This window comes from Lingula anatina, chromosome 1 (assembly GCF_051362555.1).
Source record: "Lingula anatina isolate TDL-2025a chromosome 1, LinAna3.0, whole genome shotgun sequence".
NCBI lineage: Eukaryota > Metazoa > Brachiopoda > Lingulata > Lingulida > Lingulidae > Lingula > Lingula anatina.
Window position 1 is genome coordinate 35,250,456 of NC_141767.1, and position 21,772 is coordinate 35,272,227.

The window sequence follows — 21,772 nt, forward strand, 5'->3', positions numbered from 1 at the left end:
AATCTTTATTATCTGCTAAAACTATACGAGATCATACGAGACTACAACGTCACGCATCAGAGTCTTGATGTAAACATTCATGAAAACTTTCCCAGTCTACACAAGGAAAGTGTGTGAACATTGGTATTTTGGAGATCATCAACCAGCATAAATGAGAGGGCAACCTCACAAAGTGAGTCGAAGACAAGGATATATTAATGCTTACTTAAATTTGAAATAGATACAGTGTATGTAGTTTGCACTAAAACAAAACCTAGTTAGAATGTTTGAACAGCCAGTGTGTAAACAGTTCGTACAAGTATCCACCCCTTTCCTCGATTTAGGTTTGGCTAATATATATTATCTGGTTGATATAATAGTTCTCCGCCGTTGATTACTATTCTCATTGGTTCACTTTGATGTACATTAGTTGAAAGTTATGAATATCAGGTTTCATTCATAAAGTTTGATCATGATGAAGTTAATTATCGTTATCATTATCAATTTAGTTCTTTGAACCTACATAACTGATAAGTTATTGGAATCGGACATCGGTTATGTTGCCAGAATTAGAGTGGATTTTAATTTTGCGTATCAAATTAGTGATAAATATTGCATTCTGATTTTAGCAAAAAAAAGTGAACAGTTATAAATAGACAAGAAAAACTTTAAGATTATGCTTCTCAGTTTTACTTAAATTGAAATCCGGTAATTTGTTTACAACAAGGAAGTGTTGCCATATTTAGCACATTTTCCAATTATTGCTCTAATTTTAAGTCCCAAATGTTTCTTTTTTTCTGTAGATTTAAATTCCATGTGATAAAAGATCTCATTTAGCCAGAGTACATGAGGCATTCCTACACAAATACCCCTCGCCTTCTTTCCCCCCCCCCCCCCCCCCAGGACATGCATAAAACTCAGTGTCATTCAGAAGAGTGATGTAAAAAATTTTTTTTAATACAATGAAGCCTGGAGTAGCAAGGCAGTTCATCTTTTTTATTTGGTGAAAAGCTAAATGCTTACTTATGAGTCCAGTTGCAAGTAGGGTTGGGTCTATTCAACTTGACCACACCCATCTGGCTGGCTTCACATTATTAATGTATCCTGGAAATTGGTCTCAACTTTTAGATGAAAAGCTTGGTCCACTTCTGCGATGTTAAATCCATAGCCTGCCACTTAGGGACTGCCCATGGGGACTCTTGCTGAATGCAAACAGATTGTTAGACTAAGACGACGCCTATTGTTTTCAATATACTTATGTAATCACCAGTTTTTCTGTAATGTACTCAACGCCAAGAGACATGTTAATCTGTTTTATCTGATTGTGTTCAGCAAGAATCCCCTTGGAGTTAGTACACAGTAAATAGGCCCATAAAATTTATTTTGAACAGTTCCTTAGACAAAATAAGAACAAGGTAGAAAAATTAATCATGTCTTCCTTGTTACAAATCAAGTGCAGCCTTTTATTTAATTGGACAACTACTGATATTTGGATGGAGAGAGGTCAAAAAAGGCAAAAAATTTAGTCTAGAAATTTAGACCAATTTTTGGGCCTCTGTTCTGTGATACAAGCCCAAGATTTATCTCACCATAGGAAGCAAATCGTAAAGCTTGTTACGAGGGAGGTTGAACCAACTTGATGGGAAGTGTGACATACTTCTATATAGACCATACATATATATATATATATATATATATATATATATATATATATATATATATATATATATATATATATATATATATATATATATATATACACACACACAGCATGTGACTCTAATATCTATATAACATTATTTATGACCTCTGGTCATGGTATGTGGAATATTTTTAAATTACACACCATGGTCAACAGTGCCTAAGATATATAATAATGGGGACATCCTGTCATATTGGATCTACTAGTATTTTTAAGAATGACATGCATATCTGGAGGATGTAGTATAAATAATTTTACTTGTCATTTCCGCTCCAATGCCAGCTCATTTGATCATCTTGACTTCAAAATTAAGTGTTATGGATACTCCTCCATTTGTCATTCAATACAATTCAATAAATTGATAAAATTTGCCTACAGTATGTATGTGTGTATATTCAAAAAGTTAATGAAATATGTGTTAGTCTGTTGATATTGCATCAAAGTTAATTTGAAAATGGTATAATTAAAAAAAAATTAGTAAAGTTATTAACTCAAAATATACAAGCTAGGATCCAACAAGTCAGTATTTTTCACATTTTACGTAGGCTTTACTTTTATCATTTTGATTGCCCGATCATAATTGCTTTATACTTTTGTAAATATGATAAAGGAAACAATTGGAAAAGACAATTATCTGAGGCATTGGTTTTAGCATACTTAACATTATAATCTCTGTTACAAATTTGAAATATACTCATGTGAAGCTGGATAAGATAAATGTGTAATCCTTAGTTTTGAAAAAGGTTGGGCAGAGTTTATTAATAACTAAAATATACTTAATGTCAATAATTTGTTATGGATGTTTGTTGGCAGAAAATAATATACAGTGATCAATAATATTGATTGAAGAGCTGAGTATCATTTGCTGTCTAACATTCATCAGTACTTAGCGTTGTACACTAAATTATTAATGCTAATATTTCAAGAGGAAAAGTGTTGTTAATGAACCAAATAGTCGCCCCGAGTTTCAGAGGACAGTGGAAATTTGCTTCTCTAGCTCCTATCAGCAGGCTTCTCCTAATATTAGAAGGGGAATCTCCAATGCCTTTTAAAACTCAGGGTGCATGCAGCATGAGGTGCTAAAAATTGAAGTATTTTCCCATGGTCTCTCCCCAAATAAAACATGCCCTAAGATCCTCCCCTTGCAGCACCATGTATACATGACCTCATTGTTATACATGTTACAAATTTCAGGTGTAGGCTTGGGGAGCTATGACTGACAGTGATTTGGCAGGCACCACCACGTTAAAAACTGCCATTGCAACGTCGGATGTAGCAGAGGGTTATAGTAGTAGAGGTAGTGGTGAAAGTGGTGATAAAACTAAGGAGAACAACAACCTGAAAGATCCCACGATGTTGAGCACCGGTTTCGTCCAAATGAAAACTTCGAAAGTGACTCAAAGGCCCCAGGGAGATGATAAGGAGATGGCTCCCAGTGACAGTGGTGTTAAAGACGCTTCTGTAGTCAAAGGGCTATCTTTGTCAAGTTTGCCTAAAGATGAAAGGAATAAGCAGACTGAAAACACGCCTTTAGTCATAGTGAATGGAGAACATGATAGAAGGTGAGTTAAAACTTTCAGCTGAAATTGGATACTTAATAGCATATTTATATATGATTTATGCTTTAAGTCAGATTTGAGGAGAAATGCATGACAAATATTTCACAATATTCTTTTATTACATCAGTAAGATGATATATTGTGTGAGTGATGGTTTCTTTATTACCTCAATTTTCCATTGTATCATACAAGGAAAGTCTGGAATTGCTCAGAGTCATGGGTATTTTAAAGGGCATGCATGACAAAATTCCCATAGTAGGCTGCTTTATTAATTTCAAATATTTGACATGGCAACTTTAATATGGCAAGCATTCTGTAAAGGAATCAATGACAATTGTTCTGTTGCATTCCTTTGCAGAATTTTGCATCCAGGCAGTGTGATTTTGCAAAATTGCAAAGAAATTGGATGAAAATATGCCCCTCGTGTGACCATCTCATCAGTTTCAGCAGATGCTTAAATTGAGATGTATAGATTTTTTGGTTCAGTTCTTATATACTTCTCTGAGCATGCAAAGGAGTCTACAAAATCCATACCAAGGTTGAGCAGTTGGTTATCCATTATTGATCTGCCGACCTGCCAACCTGAGTCATGGAGAAATCTGGAGACTAGCACACAAATCCCCAAGTATCACAATGCTAACGAGATAAGCCTTGAACTCTGCTGTGTATATGTGTACATATATATGTGTATAGGAGGTTAAGTGTCCTTCATGCACATGAACTGACCATAAAATCATTACGGGGCAAAGGACGGATTATCTCTAAGTGGATGAGTTGATTATACAAAAGCCAGACTATCCTATGTAACATGAGGTCCCCGTAATCTCTCCTGATCATTTTAGTTAATGATAAAATTAAAAAAAGATTCATTATAAGAAACCATCATGTAAAGAGCTGTCACTCAAGTACTGCTGTAAATACAAGCCCGTATTAATAAGTTTCTTTGTATGAGAACAGATTTTGAGCATCAACAGGTCTTTGACACCATTTGACAGACACAAAGTGAGCCCTTAAAAAGAACTCTGCCATAGTAATGCACTTTTTGTATGATACCCACTAGAAGCTACATTGTATTGTTAGTAAATGAAAAACATACAAGTTTTTTTTTTTCTCACTTGAAAAGTTTCAGGTAACAAGAATGCAAAAAATGCCCTTTGCACTTTGATTTCAGTGTATGTTTCCATTGTTGTCCTAGAAAAACATGTCCTGGAAGGATGAAATTTCTCAATTTAAATAAGAGAAGGTCAAAGGCTTGTGCAGATGGAAACATTGATGCTCTGCTATACTAAAAAGTTACCTGTTGAAATAAAAAAGGGGATTGTTTTTAACCAGCATGGAGTTATATATTTTTCACAAAGAGTCCATCTGTTGCATCGCAAATAAGTGGTAATTAAAAACTGTATGAAGCAGTATTATTTGGACCCCTTTGTTAAAGTAATATTGATCAGTATTGTTAAGCATATTAAGTACCAGCAGTTTAGCACCTCATTCTAGATCATTCTAGCCGTAGTGTAACCATTAATTCACATTGTAAACCTTTTCACCCTTCACCCTTTAAGTCAAATCAAGAATGCATCTATTTTTGATTCCTTTTCACACTTGTACAAAATGTACCTTCGCACTGATAGTGATAGGATTTAATGTTGTAACCACACAAGAACACTTGATTGTGGTTATAATAGTTGATCATAATTGATTGTTTAACCATATCCTGGACATTATACACTCTATGTACAAACAAAATTCAATCAAAATCAATATTCATTTGAATAAATTTATCCTGAAATTTCAATTTTGTTTAAAATATCTGATCTTTAGCCATCCGAAATCTATTATTCAGGTCCTTAAAGTCCTCCATTCAACACAGTAATCGCATTAGTGCTGACTATAAATGTAACATCAGCTTATTATGAACCATGAGTGTAATAAGGCTGAGTCCATACATGTACATTGTATGTGAACAGAGCCCCCTTAATCTTACTCATTATTTTCTCTCCTATCAGTAACTGCAGGTGAGACTGGTCCACACCTGCTTTCTTTTGAAAAGAACTGATGGTATGAAATAAAAGACGTTACTCTGAATCTATACATAGATATGTTGTTACATGAAAACATAAAAGGACAGATCCAACTCTCACGTTTCAAAGTTAAGAGAGGACAAAACCAGCCTCAAACATGATGGGTTTGTACAAGGTAAATTGTAGGAGTAGTAATTGCTTTTTATTTTGTTGTTTGTTATGATAGGTATGTGGAGAAAATTTAGAAATGTAATCTTACTTGGCTTGATTGGTTTGTTTGTTTGTGGATTTAAAAAAAAGTCCCTTTAAATGTAGCAGTTCTGTTTTTGATAGTTTGTTATTTGGTTAAAATCAGTTACAAGTTACGCTCACAGTTGCAGGCAATTGAATGTTGAAGTTTTATTTTACTGCTTGTCATTGGCTCCAATTTCGGCTAAAAGATATACCCTCCTTCACAAGGCATTAGAAATGTTTCAATTTAAGAAGGGACCTAGTGTGCTATTGTTATTCGCATTTTTTCCTTTCCATCCCCCCCCCCCCCCCCCCCCCCCCCACAAGTAATGTGTGCCATCTAACCAGAGTTATGACAGGGCACATAAAGTCACTATTGATTTGTTATTGTGGCTTTAAAGGGGACATAGTTTCACCCGAGTCCACCTTGCCAAAAATAATGCCTACGATCAACAGAACAAACATATTTTGCCCAATAGTATTGATATAAAGTCTTAAAGTTAACCAGGATTTCTAAAGAGAATCAACAAGTCTTTAAAGACAAAGAACTTTTATGTGTACTGCTAAGGTATTGTCTATGTTCAACTTAACCTGGTATTTCTATGGAATTTTAGCATGTCTATTCGAGACAAAGGAGTTTAAGCTATAAATGTTCAACCACGTTATTGTGCGATCTCAGACTGAAGTTCTTAGGCAAAGGTAAGAGTCTAGAGACCAGAATAGTTCATGACAGTTCTGTTAAAATGATTAATTTAAATGAATTTATTAAGCTGATGCAGAAAGTTATGCAGTTAAATGTAACTTTTATTTAATTTCCCCAAGGGTATAATTAAATAGACATTTTTTACTTCAGTTAGATAAGAGATATTGTGTAATCCGATCATAGTGATGAATTGGAAAGAACAACGGAGAAAGAGCTGAAGAAGCACATTCTATTGCTTTGACAATATTGCCATTGTAATTACATTAACAACATCAATCATTCTATGTAGAAGGTCAACTGCAGTGATATATGAATGAGTCAGTCTGTTGCCTGCACCTGCACCAAAACAGTAGTCCTTGTTGTTAAGACCATTTTATGTAGTAGCTAGGGTAAGAGTTCGCTAATATAGAGAAGGCAAATACTTGACAGTCCTAAAAGCAGGGAAATGCATTTTGTCAGTGACAAATTGCCTTCTAATTGTCTTAAATTACCAAGTAAAGAAATTTACCTTCATTCAGACTGATTGCATTCAAATTTAATTTAACTTTCAGAGTGAAAATGTTTTAAGATTATCTTGTGTTTTCCCCTATCTACCTTTTATGAGAAAAAAATTCAGGAAGTACAGATATAAGTTTGCTCATCAGGAAGTATTTCATTTAGCATCATAAAAGCTTGTTTTTGCAGTTTGTCCCAAGATGAAAAATAAACCCCCTTGGTATCCAATTATGCTGTTTTTGTGGACTAGGAAGTTTCTGCACCTCATGGCGGGTGTCAGAGTTCACATTAACAAGTGGGGATATCACCAGTGTGGTAAATATAAATGTAGTAGCTGAATTTGAGTACCAGTCCGTCTCATTGTACATAGATTCCTGTCTCTTTGGTTTACTGGGCTTTTAAAACAGTGACAGGACTTTTTGTAAAAAAAAAAGGAGGATCTCAAAGTTCTTCTGTACAGTAGGTATAAACTGTTCTTTTATTAATGTTTCATTGAACTGATGTAAAAAGCTATTTTACCTCTATTAGTCAGGTCCCAATATTCAAACTAATGTGTATTTACAATCATAGTTGTTGAATGTGGCTAGATAAAGTTTTGACAGTGGTCAGTGTTAATAGGTTGAACATGTTTCAGTTGTATCTATCACATCTTATCACATGGTTAATGGTATTAGTATAGAGCCTGTATCAATATAAATACTGTATATATCATTACTGGGCATTTTGGCCTTTTAAAATTTAATGATATCAGTTAATAGACCAAAATGACTTGCACAGGATTTAAGTTACATCTGTGAAAAACGTATTATAATGTATTCGTTTCTGAGAATTTTGATCTTTTTCATAAGTATTTAAGTTTTGACAAATGCATCATTAACATTATCAGCAATTTAAACTGACAAGCTTGAAAAGACGTGCTTTTGAGTCAGGATGTAAGATCTGACAAAGATCCTGTTTTTAGGCCAATAAACAACAAAAAATTAGTTCTTTATCTGGTTCTTTTTACTATTTTTGTTAGGTAGAGTGGGGAGGTACTTGCCATATACATTGAATCTTCACTTAAGTCAGTGCTAGAATGTATAAGAGTCATCAAAATAAAGAGATGCAGGTATTTTATGAAGTACATTCTGAGTTCAAGAATGCATAACCTTGTATTGTTATGTTAATCTCCTTGCACTTCATGTCAAGCATGCAGGTTATGGCAGTTGAATTCATGCTTTGTTACTTGTAAAAATGAATATGACTTTGGATGAAAACCAAAATTTTCACATGATAATTTTCTCACAAATGTGCTTGTCAAAGATGATCTGATTTGAAGAAAAAAAGACATCAGAACTTCAATTTGTAATATGTAAACAAATAGAAATTGACTTAATCAGGTAAAATTGGACAGGCATTTATTTGAGTTTTGTGATTAATATACAAAAAAAGAAAGATTAAAAGTGCTTTGCTTAAGCCCCTTCAAATCCCCACTGGTTATAGCACAGATGGTACATTATTAAAAATTCACCTGGCGTGCCAGCACAGGGGTATTCCCCACAGACACGTCAATTTCTCCGTCGTGATTAGTAATTTTCTCATGGAAGCCTGGGGCTCAGTCGTTCTTTTTCACCTGGTACCATGGTGAAGGAAACAATAAAAACAGGTATTATCAAAAGCCTCAGTCATAACTGTGACTGGACGCCCTAGCCACCAAACCTCGCGTGCAAAAAAACTGGTCTGGCTAAAGCCAGGGTGGGAAAAGTGGTAAGATAGCCATCAGTTGTTTTCATTCTTGAAATATTCACGTTCAGTTGTGGTCACTCGATTAAATCTGTGGTTTTTTAAGGGGTCATTGCATTACAACCTTTCAGTCATATTCTGAACATTCCATAACAAATTTTAAATCTTAAGAACTGCACTATTTTTGAAAAATAAGGTACAGTAAAATTCATTAATGTCAGGGTAATGGATTGGTGAAGCCTGTCAAGCTTTACGCTAAATTATAGCAATTAGAGTTCAAAGTTTATAGCTTGTCTGGAAGGTAGGGCGCAAAAGATAAGTGTTGGGTGCATCATCAAATTAGATTAGATGTGACAGGCGATATATATTTATATATATATTGCATGGAGGATAAGTCACCACTCATAGCTGGGTGTGAGTTAATAGACTGGATATATATTAAGTGTGGTCTGTTTTTGTGAGCATCAGTCCTATCACTGGGTAGTGAGTGGGAGACAGTGGCCAAAACAATTGAGTGGTATCATGAGGGACTTTTTCAACATGTTGGGGCCAAAATTGGCCAACAATGTCAAGACTTTGGCTGGAGTCATTATGATACCACGGTAAATATAATTTGTTGATAGTGATTAATATAATCCAGCATGTTATGAGAGTTTTGATAAAACTCAAATTTAATATTTACTTATTTATTTATTTATTTTTTTTATTTGAAAAAAAACAATTATGGCAATGTTGTATTTGTTTTTCTATTTTTTGATAGAGGTCACATAAAAAAGCAGGAATACAAACAGGAATACAGAGGTTCTCCTGTTTGGAACTATTTCAGCAAAACAGTAGTTGTGCTGGTAATATAATTGAAATATTTAGAGTACTACAGCTAGTGTTGAACTGTTTTTAATGCTGAGGGAAGTAGAGGTCAGCAGTGGAATTGGATGGGAACTGCCTTCCTATATACCAGTGTACTACTAATGGAAGACCTTTACTTCTATGGCTACTGATGGCTCCCAATTACCATGCATCGATCTCATGAAAATCCAATTTTCCAAGAATATTATCTGAAATGAGTTATTCTAATGCTGTTGCAGCGAGTTGGAAGACACTGTGGAAGTGACCATGCGTGAGTTCAAAAGCGACACATACCCCCGCAGACGGAGAAGTGCATCCATGGCGGAGGTGAAAGAACAGGCCTATGGCCGACTGCAAGACGAACTCAACAAGGCTCAACAGGTACTGTGATTTCTTACTACATAAAATATCATGATTGACGTCTTATTTAATTGATCAAATACTGCACTGTGTTTTTGAACAGAAGACATTGTTTTTGTGTCTTTGCATGTTATACTATTGGATTCTTGATTTGTGCTCCAGTACAATGTATGTTTCTCAGTCCGCACCCTAATATGCTTTAACATGTACTATTACTAAGCATAGAGAATAATAATACTCCACATGCAACATGATTTATAACTACATTTATAAGTCAGTTTTCAATATGTTACACCACCACATGCGCCGTGAATTCAAGACTAACTATTTGCATATATATTCAATGGTTATATACCATTTTTTACAAGGAATCATTATCAGTATCATTCAAATCATATGCAACAATTTCTTTGCAAAATGTGTTATTATTGTTCATCAAAATTTTTTTATATCTAATTTGAGGGTGTTGTCTGCAAAATGACTCCTCAACATTTCTGTCTGAAATCACATATATCACTATAGGAATTTAGTAACGACCAGGGACGGGCTAATCTTCACATATATTTATGTTTGATTATATCTCCTGCAACTTTGAATATATCTTGTCAAGAATAAAATGGATTTTAAAAGGAGTATTAACCTGAAAGAAAATGGCATGTAAAACATGAATATTACCTTTTATAAACCATTTAATTTAAATATTGGTTCTATAATTCCAAGGAAACCCACAATGTTAAGGCTAACCACAGTCAAAATAACTGCACCTCTGAGTTTTATTTTACCACCTTGAAAGAAAATGGATTTTTAAGATGAGACACAAGATTTCTTGTTGGAAAAAGAAGACATATAAATGAACAACAAGAAATATGTGGCCATTGGGTTTAGTACAAGTCTGTACCACAGCATGAATAAACAGAAAACAAGATAGATAAAAGGTCCTCTCATGCATACTAAATAACCTAATGGAAGAATAACCATATAATTTAGGGAACCACAAGAGTTAGCCTGGCTTGGTACGGGCTTTTTTGGAAGGTGCATTGTGGTCTCAAATAATTAGGGGTCACATGGTGATTTTAGTGTTTTTGTCATAATTGTTATTTATTTTCAGGAGTTAAAACTTAAAGACGAGGAATGTGAAAAGCTTTTAGAGGTGCGAGATCAAATGGGAAGAGAATTAGAAGAACTTACTGCAAGTCTGTTTGAGGTAAAAACATTAATTTGATGAAAAGATGAGGAAAACTATTAAACATTTTATAAGCATGCAAATTAAACTTATCAAGGATGCAGAGGAAATGAAATAAAACTCATTAAGAGTTGTTATTTTAAACGAACTGACTGAATAAAATCTTCCTTATTACACCGTTCTCAGAAATATAGAATAGAATTTATTCTTTCCTTATAACTAAAGTGCATTGCACACATGAAAATCCCATTGGCTTGAAAAAGGGCATTCCCCTAGCATATATTAACATTCACTCAAAGGCACAGACTGTTTTCATCACACTTCAGTATATGCTATGGTATCTTAATTACCGTCTGTGGCAATTGATCTCCATTAGTTGGTAATAATAAATGATGGACTGCCTCTACCTTGTGATGCATCTGTACAGCCTTATGCATGTTTTTTTACACAGCAATATTGCATTTGTGGTTAAAAAGTCAAAAAATAAAATAAAAAATGGAAGAATAGACTTTCTACCCAAGAAACAGAGAATAAGTTGGAGAGTACAGAGGAGGCAATTTCTGCAGAAGAAATTTGTAGAACACTGAAACACTGAAAAGAATGCCCACAACAAGTTAACAGGCTCTTTGAGGAAAATTTTTTGCAGTACTCAAAACATACAATAGTAGTAGTCATATTTACACTCACTGGTTGTGGGTTTGTTTAAAAATGACTTTTTACATGGTCCAACAAATGTGACAGATGACTTATTCATGCATTATTGGTACAGTGGATTTTATTTTTTTGCTCAGTTTGATTAAGAACAGTCAAATTGTGACATACATTAGTGCAGTTTTGAAGAAATTCTTTACTAATAATTTGTTTTTTTTTTCTTCTTAATTTAGGAAGCAAACAATATGGTGCAGGACGCCAATATCAAACGGATGCATGCAGAAAAACTGCTGAAGGAAGCCAACACTAAGGTAAGGAAATGGGCTTTTAATGACTTTCTAGCTTTTTGGTTAAGTAAGAAGTGTTGGCAAAATGTGATGTGAATCATGAAGGGGATCATAAAATTTACATGACACAATTTAACTTAAAATTTTATTTGACTTCAGTGGAAAAGTGGTTAAAATGGGTCACACTAATCTACTTCATATCAAAGCTTCAAATAAAGTTGCCATTTCTTCTTTTCCTTTTAGCAAATAAATTTTCTCTTTGAATAAAGCAAAGCACTTGTAAACACTTCTAGTGCAATAAAGTTGAAAAAGTATGACAGGTTTTATTTATAATGTATATTTTGTGAACAGATAGAGGTTTTACAAGCAGAAGTCGTGGCCCTGAAAGCCTTAGTGATCACATCCACCCCCAGTATGCCAAATAAACACCTCCATCCTCAGCTGGAGCATGAAAAGAAAAAGAAAGAGGGCAGTGCTTCGCCCAAGCTTAGTTTTATCAAAGGACACAGGAGGTATGTGTGTATTTAGCATAAAATCTGCTGTTCTATTTATTTTTGTCACTATCTTTCATTTGAAAAATTGTAATGGAATCATTGGTTTGTGAGCAGATGTGATATGAGAAAAAAACGATGCTGGAATTGAGCTGTGAGAATATCTGTTGTTACATATAAAATGTTACTTTTGAAAGAAATAATAATGGAATCGTGAGCTTGTGACGACACTGTGGGTTGAATAGTGCAACCACGATTATGTGAATTCAGCATGGCCTGTTCTCAAAGCTCAAGATCTGAAAAGAAAAAAATTGCGTTTCTTGTTGTGGTGTTATCATTTACTTAAATTTCTTTTGTATTTTAGGTCTACAAGTCATCATGACATCAAAGCAGTAGCTGTGGAGCCTGTGAAATCTGAGGAAATACAGAAAAAGGAGGTAAATAACTTTTTTTGAGAGAGAGAGAGAGAATGTAAAGGCAGAAGAAATAGACTTGAATTCTTTTGTTTTCTGTTCCAACAAGGCAGAAATATTTTACATTTCTAACTTACAAGCTGGTACATGCATTAACATCTTGAATTGAAATAAACTGCGTGTTCAGTTGAAAGAATCCAAAATGAATTATATATAAATTTGCATGTATTTCAGGCTGACCCAATCTTCCTGCACGAATTCAGAGAATGGAAAAAGGATCCCAATCACAATAATTCTAATGCATTTATCACCAGAGTAGAACAAGAAGATGTCATTCCATGTTTATGCTTTACAAATAAAGAAGTAAGTCCTTATATACTCAATTTCCTTTTTTTTTTTTTCTACACTAAAGATATTACTTATGAATTGTGTAAATGAGCTCCTTACCTTTGGTTGATTATTTAAGAGGTCTATTTTCAAAGGTTATTAACATATCTAATGTCAACAGTGACGCAAGTGAATCACCATCAAGTTCTGATGTTACACCGATTTGCAATAACTACTGCTTAATGAGAAGACATTTCTAAGCATTATTATTGTTATGATTTCCTGCCCAACAAATTGCAGACTTGAAAACAAATATCTGATTTGCAAGTGCTGATAATTTAATCAATCTAGTGAATGCATACATGCAAGACAGATTGATCTGTCCGTAGAATATCAAGACGCATTTGTCACACTAAACTGGTGCTGGCATTGTATGCATGATAAAATCAAGTCTTGCTGATAGAATATGGATGTTTTCCATCCTTTGTGCTTGCATTCATTTGCGAAGGCACATGCTCTATCTTGAATAAACAAGACCGAAGTGCAGTGTTGTTTTGTTGGAAAAGTGCACTGATATAGTAGTTTTCTTTATCCCACTGTTTGTAACCCATATATGTCAGTTATTTAAATACTTACTTTTACACAGTTTAGAGTACTTCAGTCTGGTACAAAACATGACAAAAAGAAAGTTGCTTTAACGTAATCTTTCCCAGACCTAAATAGGGATTGTATCTTGGTTTTTATCAGAAAAGAAATGTATATCCTAACCTCAATATTGAATTACTGTAACATTTGTTTTTACAGTGTTTTTATCATATGAATATCATTTCTGTTTGCCCTTACCAAAACAAAATATTTTTTCCGTACACCCAAAGCATGTGGCATTTGATTTCCCCCCTGGGCCAATGCTCTTATCAAATGAATATATTTCAACATTTCAGCTTTCCTCCAGAGTCCTTGCCACAGTTCAGAACAACTCCTTAACTATTGAGCCCATTCCAGGAAATGTCCAGGGAAATGGAAATATCCCAAAGTAAGATGATATATTGATTTGTGTTTGCCTTGTGTGTGTGTGTGTATTATTCCATTTGTTCAGCTTTGACATTTGTGTACTGCTGGGTATGTAACTTAATGTGCTGTATTCTTGTTCCTGTGATCTTTCTCTGGACTTGCTCAACCGTATGATGTCAGATGTTCAAATAATTTTTTGGGGCTAAAATAACTGCAAAATTGATTTAAAGAAAACATTTTGCTTCTTTTTGTGAGTCAAATAGATGAATCAGTAAATAATAATGAAATGAATTTCAAGAGAATAAATTTTCAAGGAAAAAAAAAGATTGTGAACAGTCTGTTAAGTGTTGTTAGTATATTTACTTCACTCAGATTTTATATATCTGTGCTATTAGCTGTATGTCCCAGTGTGAGATACTATTTCCTTATGACATTTCTTGCTTAGAAATTAGATTGTGGTGATCTCTCCTACTGGCGCTGAACATCGCACGATTCATTTGTTATCCAGCTTTTATCAAGATAGTGGCTTTGATGGATTGGAATTAATAGAAGTCATGAAAGCAATGAAGAAAATGGAAATGTTTAGTGGCTTGTACTGTTTTCTAGGAAATTCTATTTCAAGCTAGTTATGTATGATGCATGAGACTTTTATTTGGGACAGAAACATGAAAATTGATGTGAAGAGTTTAATTAATAAGTTTCCACCACTTACATCTGAATAACTTATTTGAATTGAACATAATGGAATTAAAAGTATAAAGAATTTATGTTTATCTCCTGTTTCAGAAAATGTGCCTTGTCTGAGGCCCCAAGGATATGCAAGTTCAGAATGAAATGTGGGGATTCAGAAACATGGTATTTTGTATCAGAAGCAGCCAGAAATAGAGTAAGTTGATTTAAAGTTTAAAATCTAGACTTTTAATTTTTTTTACTGATGTTTAAGTTTGTGTTGCTAAAGAGAAAAATACCAGCACTAATGTTTGTTTATTGATGTTTGTTGAATGTTGCATTTTCCTTCAATTATTATGATATCTTTATTTTAATAAGTATCCTAAAAAAAGGTATAACTACATAAATTGTAAATGTTTATTATTTTTGTTACAGATCACTGCTGTCTGTGACTTGTACACATATCTGAGGTACATAAAACAAGGCCTAGTGAAAAGTGAAGGTAAGTTCATTAAATTTTTTTCATATCTTATATCATGATTTTTTTAAAGGAATTTTTCACATTTTAAAATAGGTTTAAAAACTTCTATTTACATGATTTGTATACAATACTGTTTAATGTCGCTTTACTTTTTTTTTTAGACACTGACATGTATTGGCACATTATCAAGTTGAGGAAAGCAATGGCTATGGCAAGGTTAGGGCTTTCATCATGATGTTGGAAATGGTTTTCCAGTGGAACTTTTCATTCTTCATTTTCATGATCATTCATCACCATAGAGAAGCCAGCTTTAGACATGCTCAATGGCCTTCAATCTTAACTGCCCTGGCCATTTTTTTCAAGGGGCATTCTGTCGCTTGATCGATTGGCACATTCTCATGTATGGACAATAATTAGTCCTCAAAAACTATACCTCAGTTGCTGTGGTTCTGCTGTCTTTAATGGAAACATATGCAAGACTGTTGGCATTTTCTGACCTAGAAAGAGGGAAAAGTGTGGTGTACTTAGTAGCAACAGAAAAAAATTATTGGGCAAGCATAACTGATTCTTGTAAACTGGAGGATTACTGAATGACACAGTCATGGATGTATGAACTGAATATTAGTTGAAACTCTCTCTCTCTTTTTTATTATTATTATTTTTTATTATTATTTATTTATTTTATTTATTTTTGCCCAATGCTCTTGTTCCTTTTTATGTACAGACCTCTTTCATGACCAGGGCTTTATAACAAGCATTCTGCGATTCACTTAAGATCTTCCTATATGTGATAATCTTATAAAAATGAAAATGAATCCATCAAAACCCTTGATGTTTGAACACAACATCATTATTCTGTTCAGAGAATTATTTCATAATTTAACAGACACGGGTTGAAACACAATATATATGAATATTCATATCTGAGCAAATATGGCCAGTAATCTGATTTTTTAAGCAAAGTTTATGATCAGCAGTAGTTAAAAGTTCAATATGTCATGACATTATTAAAAGTTGCTAGTCATTACCAAAATGATAATTCTAATTACCCTCAATCATTGTAGAACATCAAAATACAGTCTACTATGGTCTGTTAAAGATAAGGCAAATTTGTGAGTAATCATGTCAGTTCTTGTTCGTGAATAGAAAGACTGTCTCATCATTATTTTTCCCCTTAAGTGCTGGTCACTTATTTATCATATTTAGAAAATGGTACATATAATAATTATATGGAATTAAGAATTGGAACCCTAATTACATCAAAAATAACATCATGCACCCAATTGCACAAGTACTTTACTCACTGCTATATATTTCTCAAGAATCTGGAAAATCAAGTTTTAAAATATCAAAAGTAGTGAGTCAGGTCATTAGTGATTGTGCACAAAGTTTATCTTTATTGTTTCTATGAAAGAAAGGTGATACTGTTTATATGATGTATTTTTATGATGCAGTGGAAAATGTTTCTTTATACAGAAGACTGCTGAGAGTGGATGAATTTGATATGAATAAGACAAAAATTATTGCTAAATTTCATTTAACAGGTATTTCCAATATATATAATCATGTACTCTTTTACTATTGTAGATTAAGAATCATATTGCACTGTCTATTCTTAAACAGGAAATACAGAACTGATATACAATCAAGACTTGGTTATTTGTCTTCTTTATTGCCAGTGCTAAAATGGTCTATTAACACAAATAAGTTTTAGCTGATTTGTCATGTATGTTTTAAAGTACAGAAAATGTCAATTTGTGATGTTATGGAAATGTTTGAAAATAATGGGTCAAATTTTGACATAAAGGCAAGGGGAAGCATGTAAAAAATGACAAAGCAGAGATTAAAATTTTCAATTATTAGACGCTCCTTTCTTGACATTAAAGGAAAAATTAAAATATTATGGGGATATTTACAATTGAGAGTACATAAATCATGCATCTCATTATTCACCCTGAGAGGGGTGCGTCCCTTATCAGCACGCTATGAATAATAGTTTAAGTGGAGCGCAGAGAGGCGTGGCTTATCTCTATAGGTGAGTTGTCTAACTTTGGTGTGTGAAACCTGCTCTTAAGAAAAAAATATCACGGCCATGGCCAGTGCATACAAGTAATAGAGATTCACACATTATAAATCGAATTTTAACAAGTGCCTTAAAAAAACCTTGGAAGGTATGCTATCCAAGTAGGCCCTATGTAGCAGGCCTATATCGGCACTTCCAGAGATGGAAATGTCAGTAACGTCTATTATTCATAAATAAGAGTCCAGACTTGCCCTTGAAGTTCCCTGTGACAGAAAAATGTGGGGTCAAAACTACATCTGATATCCATTAAGGTTGAATTATTTGCTCTGGGGCAGCTTTCTGCTTCCACTCGGTCCAGCCGCCCTAGGATAAGTAAAAATGAATATAATTTTAGAAATTCTTTCTTGCATGTTCAGTTAGAAAAGAAGACTCTACTTGACGATGAAGGGTTTGAAGGGATGAAGTGTTTTAAATCCACACCCATCAAAGCAAAAAAAAAATAAATACTGAAAAAAATGAACTAGTTATATGCTAACAGCATTTTGATATTAAAATAATTGTAGAAAAACGAAATTATTCAGAAAGAAATGAAACCGTGTGCGCATGTACAAGAACGTGCGCGCCTGTGCATGTGCATTTGAGAAGGAGGCGCAGTAAGAATTCTTACATGGTAAACAGCCGCCTGTGGAAACCCTGCTATCATAGCCGCCACCATGACGCTGCAAGAGGATACGCCTCCGTTACATAGCGTGACAACCGGTTTATTCTCATTCAACCCAGAGTCAGCAAAAACTAGTGATAAAAAATATTATATTGATATGAAGATGACTCATATGTTTCAGCGAGATTATGGAGTTTTTAAAAAGATTTCACAGACTTCAAGCCCGTTAGATATATTTGCAGTATAATAAGCCAACTCTATTGTACATTTATTTAGACAATCACATTCAACACGTGTTTAAATACAAATTCTTCATTAATTCGACGCTTGTCTTTGAAGACTGCATTTTTACTTTTTGGCTTTAACGCCATGCTTTGCTACTTTAGAAGTATCAAAATCTTGGGATTTTTTGCCAAGGGTTTTTTTTTTACCTTTTCTGAGTTCTTCTGGGCTCTTCATACAGCCGGTGCTACTGTCCAGCAATGATTCAAACGGGACGTTGTAGGCGTTGGGCATGTGTCCTCCTACATAACCTGACAAAGAATTTCAACACTTTAAATAAAATATGTGTTCTGTACGTTACATTCATCTGTTTGCAAGTAAATATTATTTGAAAAAAATATATATGATTAATTGTTATTTTTAAATAAAAGTACACTGATATTTCACAAAAAAACTTTGCCAGTCTGAGTTTGTGGCCAAAGAGACCTTTGCAACTCAGGGCGTCTATGTTTGTTTCTTCGTAATAATAATAATAATAATAATAATTAAAGCAGAAACGTTACCTCCTGCAGTATTGTTAAACTGATCACTGGAACGACCATCCACGATCTGTTCCATTTGATTTGTCAGCAACGGGATCACTTCGTCAAATGACCTTATGAAGTTGTTGTTGGGTTTGGCTGTAAAATTTCCTTTCTAAATGTAAGAAAAATCGGCAAAAAATGTTTGTTTGGATAACATACTGATTAAGTGTTATTTACAATTTTCGACGCTCATCGACTTTTTATGTTGCAGATTAATATTTCCGTAAAAGGATTATGACACTTTCGGCAAATATGAAAAATAAGGATAGATTTGAAATCAGACATTTTATAAGTTTAATTCAAATAGTAAACAAGTATTCAATACTGTTGCATTTCGTAAATAGAGCATTTATTATTATTATTATTATTATTATTATTATTATTACATTAACAGAGATGGTATCGGAGGTTGTATTGTATCCGTCTGCGATCCATTTAGCTAATCCCCCGTCCAGAATGGATACCTTCTCATGACCAAAACGCTGAAAGAAATAATAGAATGATGTTCTAGGGGGTTTCCTTTGTAATTTTGAAATATAAATCATATCAAGTACATTGAATTGGTTATTAACATTAAAATGACCACAGAGACATTAGTTTGGAATAAGGTGAGCGTATAACGCTTCGGCGATTTGCCACCTTTTCTTAATTGCTATATTTTGTACTAAAACTTTTCGAGAATCAAGATGTTAAAAAAAAGTTAAAAGATAAACAGCCGTTCCTATGTAGGTAAAGGCATTAATATAGCAACATCGTTATAATCGTCGGACATTTCCCTAAAACACGATGTATACTTCAGCAATAATCCCAGAAAAACGAGCTTGATCTCATATTATACCAGGTTTTGATAAAGTCAGTGTAAAGTCATTGTCAGGTAGATTACCTTGAACATCCAGAACGCCCTACCGCCGATGAAAAAGCCGTTTTTACCAGGGATATTGTCATACACAACCACGTGCGTGTCATTGTCAATACCCAGAGAGCGAACTTGCTCCTGGAACTTTTCGGGCGGGGGTAGATTACGGGGGAAAAGGGGAGTATTTTCGACGTCTTTCATCAGTTCAAAGAATAGTGCTCCGGGAATGTGAGACCTGCAATAGATGAGAGATTTGAATGTAAAATGGTAACGGGAAAGCAACATAGATACACAGACATTTTTTTAAAAATCATATAAAAAAATTAATAATAACAGAGGCGGATCCAGTTATATTTTTTAACAGTCTTCCATATTATCTTTCTTGATCCTTCCTACATTTTCGACAGAAAAAAATTAGATACCCGTCAATCTAAACTTGAAAACCTGAGTGTCTTCCGGAAGACCCAGAAGACGGCCTAAATCCGCCCCTGAATAAAAATTCAAAATAAATGAAAATAGTTACATAGAATCAAACGTATGTTAATTTCAATCCTCTCCAACTTAGTCACACCTGAAAAACAAGGCTAAAAAGGTTTACTAAATGCAATCAGACTAAAACGCCTCCTCCTGGAGTTGAGTAGTAGGAAACAGTAAAGTTAGTACCAGTAGTCTACTACTATGAGATCACCCTATTTTACCCAAGATACAAGCAGCGTATGAAATTTGTTTTTGAATATGCTCAAAATATTTCACCCAAGATACAAGCAGCGTATGAAATTGATTTTGAATATTCTTAAAATATTTTATCTCTCCCCCCCCCCCCCCCCCCGAACGTACACCAACGTTTGCCTGCGTACTCGAGACGTATACCATCTGAGTTTTACAAACCTCTTGCGTCTGTCTGCGTATAGGTATTTTTTTCTCATATGATAGCGCTACACGTTAGGTGTGACAGTGCCTTAAAGAGAGCTTGCGGATGTTTGATGAGTTTCGAATTTTGGAATACCGGTCCAGCTAAATTAAAAGGCTCTCTGTAATATATAATAATATGTGTTTCGTTCACAGATCACTGCTAATAACAGAGCAATGAATTTGTAAACCTATTCATATTCATTTATCATTCCCCATCTGAGGCTTAGCACCAAAGGCCAAGAGGTCAAGAGTAGGCGAGACGACAAGTGCAGTATAGACGGCTATATAGCCTACTCGTAAGCTTAGGCCTAAACGTTGCTCATGCAATGACAGCTCAGAAACCTTTCACCCTGAGTTTCCGAGTATATAACAGGCCTAAACGTCGCTAGTGCAGCAGATTGCAGTTCATATACCTATATAAAATGAGAACCGACACAACATGATAAAGCACCTATATGCCGCACCTATCAAAATCATCTTTCCCGTTCTTCGCACTGTACCAAGTGACGTCCAAAATTCTCAGTTTGTTTCCAACTCCCGCGGCCTCTGCCAGGTGTTCCTTGAGCCATGCCGAAGACACTAGCAAAGGCGTGTCACCATCGGCAGGTTTGGTGGCCATGTCTCGAATACCAACGTGATCTTGTCGCCGGTCCTTTGAGGTTCTCCACTAAGGTGGTGGAAGTGACCTGGTTTATCGTTGTCGCATGAACTCACGTGGCAAGATCACCTTTTCACCAGGCTTATTTAGAGCATTTTTCATGTCGTTCGGAAAAAGAAAGTAAAAGAAAAGATGGCCTCGCTACTTCTCGCGCCTTCTAATGTTTGATGTGGCCAGGGTGATACATGCTAATTATTCCCCTTGATTCTGTTGGTAGTGGAAGCAAGAAAGAGACAACTGTGTGTGTGTGTGTGTGTGTGTGTGTGTGTGTGTGTGTAGGGAGGGGGGGGGGGTATCGTCACCCCTCCAGTGTCACAATTTCCGTATTGACGACTAGATGGTTTTTTTTCTTTCTTAAATGTCCTTATCTATTAGGGTCTATAGGCATTTAAAATTTTAGCAAAGGCCAAATATATTAGTCTTCCCGTTCTAAGCATATACGGTTATACAAGGATACATAATCATAGTGGCAGAATTTTGGTTTCACTTTGAAAAACGACTATATATATATAAACATAGTATAGAGGCGTACATTTTTTTAATTAAGCAATCAAATATTGCAAGACAATATGATAAGCCATTTATTTTAACAGCTTCGCATAATTTTATTCCCAAATTTTAAAATAATAATTACTCTAAAATATGGTGACTCTAAAAAAAAGAGAGAACGTGGGTACCGGAAAACGCAACAATTTTCAAATAAAGCCCCTTTTCAATAACGCTCTTCT

The 21,772-nt window shown here is 34.4% G+C and overlaps 2 protein-coding genes across 8 annotated transcripts; one reads left to right on the forward strand and one right to left on the reverse strand.

Annotated features, from left to right (window-relative positions):
* The first annotated feature begins 2 nt into the window (after nt 1-2).
* Nucleotides 3-16,777, forward strand: LOC106164943 (rab-3A-interacting protein-like). 6 transcript variants are annotated; one of them, XM_013542994.2, is made up of 12 exons: nt 3-172; nt 2,876-3,243; nt 9,495-9,636; nt 10,724-10,819; nt 11,683-11,760; nt 12,088-12,248; nt 12,592-12,664; nt 12,875-13,003; nt 13,909-14,000; nt 14,765-14,864; nt 15,083-15,149; nt 15,290-16,777. In XM_013542994.2, exons 2-12 carry the CDS (start codon nt 2,894-2,896, stop codon nt 15,361-15,363), a joined length of 1,362 nt encoding a protein of 453 aa, XP_013398448.2. In that variant the 5' UTR covers nt 3-172; nt 2,876-2,893; the 3' UTR covers nt 15,364-16,777. The 6 variants fall into 6 exon arrangements, with proteins under 6 accessions (XP_013398448.2, XP_013398452.2, XP_086856505.1 ...); XM_087000379.1 differs by lacking the exons at nt 3-172; nt 2,876-3,243 and adding exons at nt 6,931-7,150; nt 7,706-7,795; XM_013542998.3 differs by lacking the exons at nt 3-172; nt 2,876-3,243 and adding an exon at nt 6,043-6,188.
* Nucleotides 15,817-21,211, reverse strand: LOC106164944 (thiosulfate sulfurtransferase). 2 transcript variants are annotated; one of them, XM_013542999.2, is made up of 7 exons: nt 20,851-21,211; nt 19,502-19,709; nt 19,005-19,100; nt 18,598-18,730; nt 18,244-18,345; nt 17,819-17,943; nt 15,817-17,514 (listed from the first exon to the last, which is right to left on the reverse strand). In XM_013542999.2, exons 1-7 carry the CDS (start codon nt 21,003-21,005, stop codon nt 17,458-17,460), a joined length of 876 nt encoding a protein of 291 aa, XP_013398453.2. In that variant the 5' UTR covers nt 21,006-21,211; the 3' UTR covers nt 15,817-17,457. The 2 variants fall into 2 exon arrangements, with proteins under 2 accessions (XP_013398453.2, XP_086856506.1); XM_087000380.1 differs by lacking the exon at nt 20,851-21,211 and adding an exon at nt 20,363-20,510.
* Nucleotides 21,212-21,772: the final 561 nt, after the last annotated feature.

What these genes read in the sequence shown, in the direction of transcription:
- LOC106164943 (XM_013542994.2), top strand. Translation starts at nt 2,894, where the DNA reads ATGACTGACAGTGATTTGGCAGGCACCACCACGTTAAAAACTGCCATT. An exon ending in TATGCTTTACAAATAAAGAA is followed by an intron (nt 13,004 to 13,908) that starts GTAAGTCCTTAT and finishes TCAACATTTCAG; the next exon opens with CTTTCCTCCAGAGTCCTTGC. An exon ending in CAGAAGCAGCCAGAAATAGA is followed by an intron (nt 14,865 to 15,082) that starts GTAAGTTGATTT and finishes TTTTTGTTACAG; the next exon opens with ATCACTGCTGTCTGTGACTT.
- LOC106164944 (XM_013542999.2), bottom strand. Translation starts at nt 21,005, where the DNA reads ATGGCCACCAAACCTGCCGATGGTGACACGCCTTTGCTAGTGTCTTCG. An exon ending in GGGCGTTCTGGATGTTCAAG is followed by an intron (nt 19,101 to 19,501) that starts GTAATCTACCTG and finishes TATTTCTTTCAG; the next exon opens with CGTTTTGGTCATGAGAAGGT. An exon ending in CCGATACCATCTCTGTTAAT is followed by an intron (nt 18,731 to 19,004) that starts GTAATAATAATA and finishes TCTTACATTTAG; the next exon opens with AAAGGAAATTTTACAGCCAA.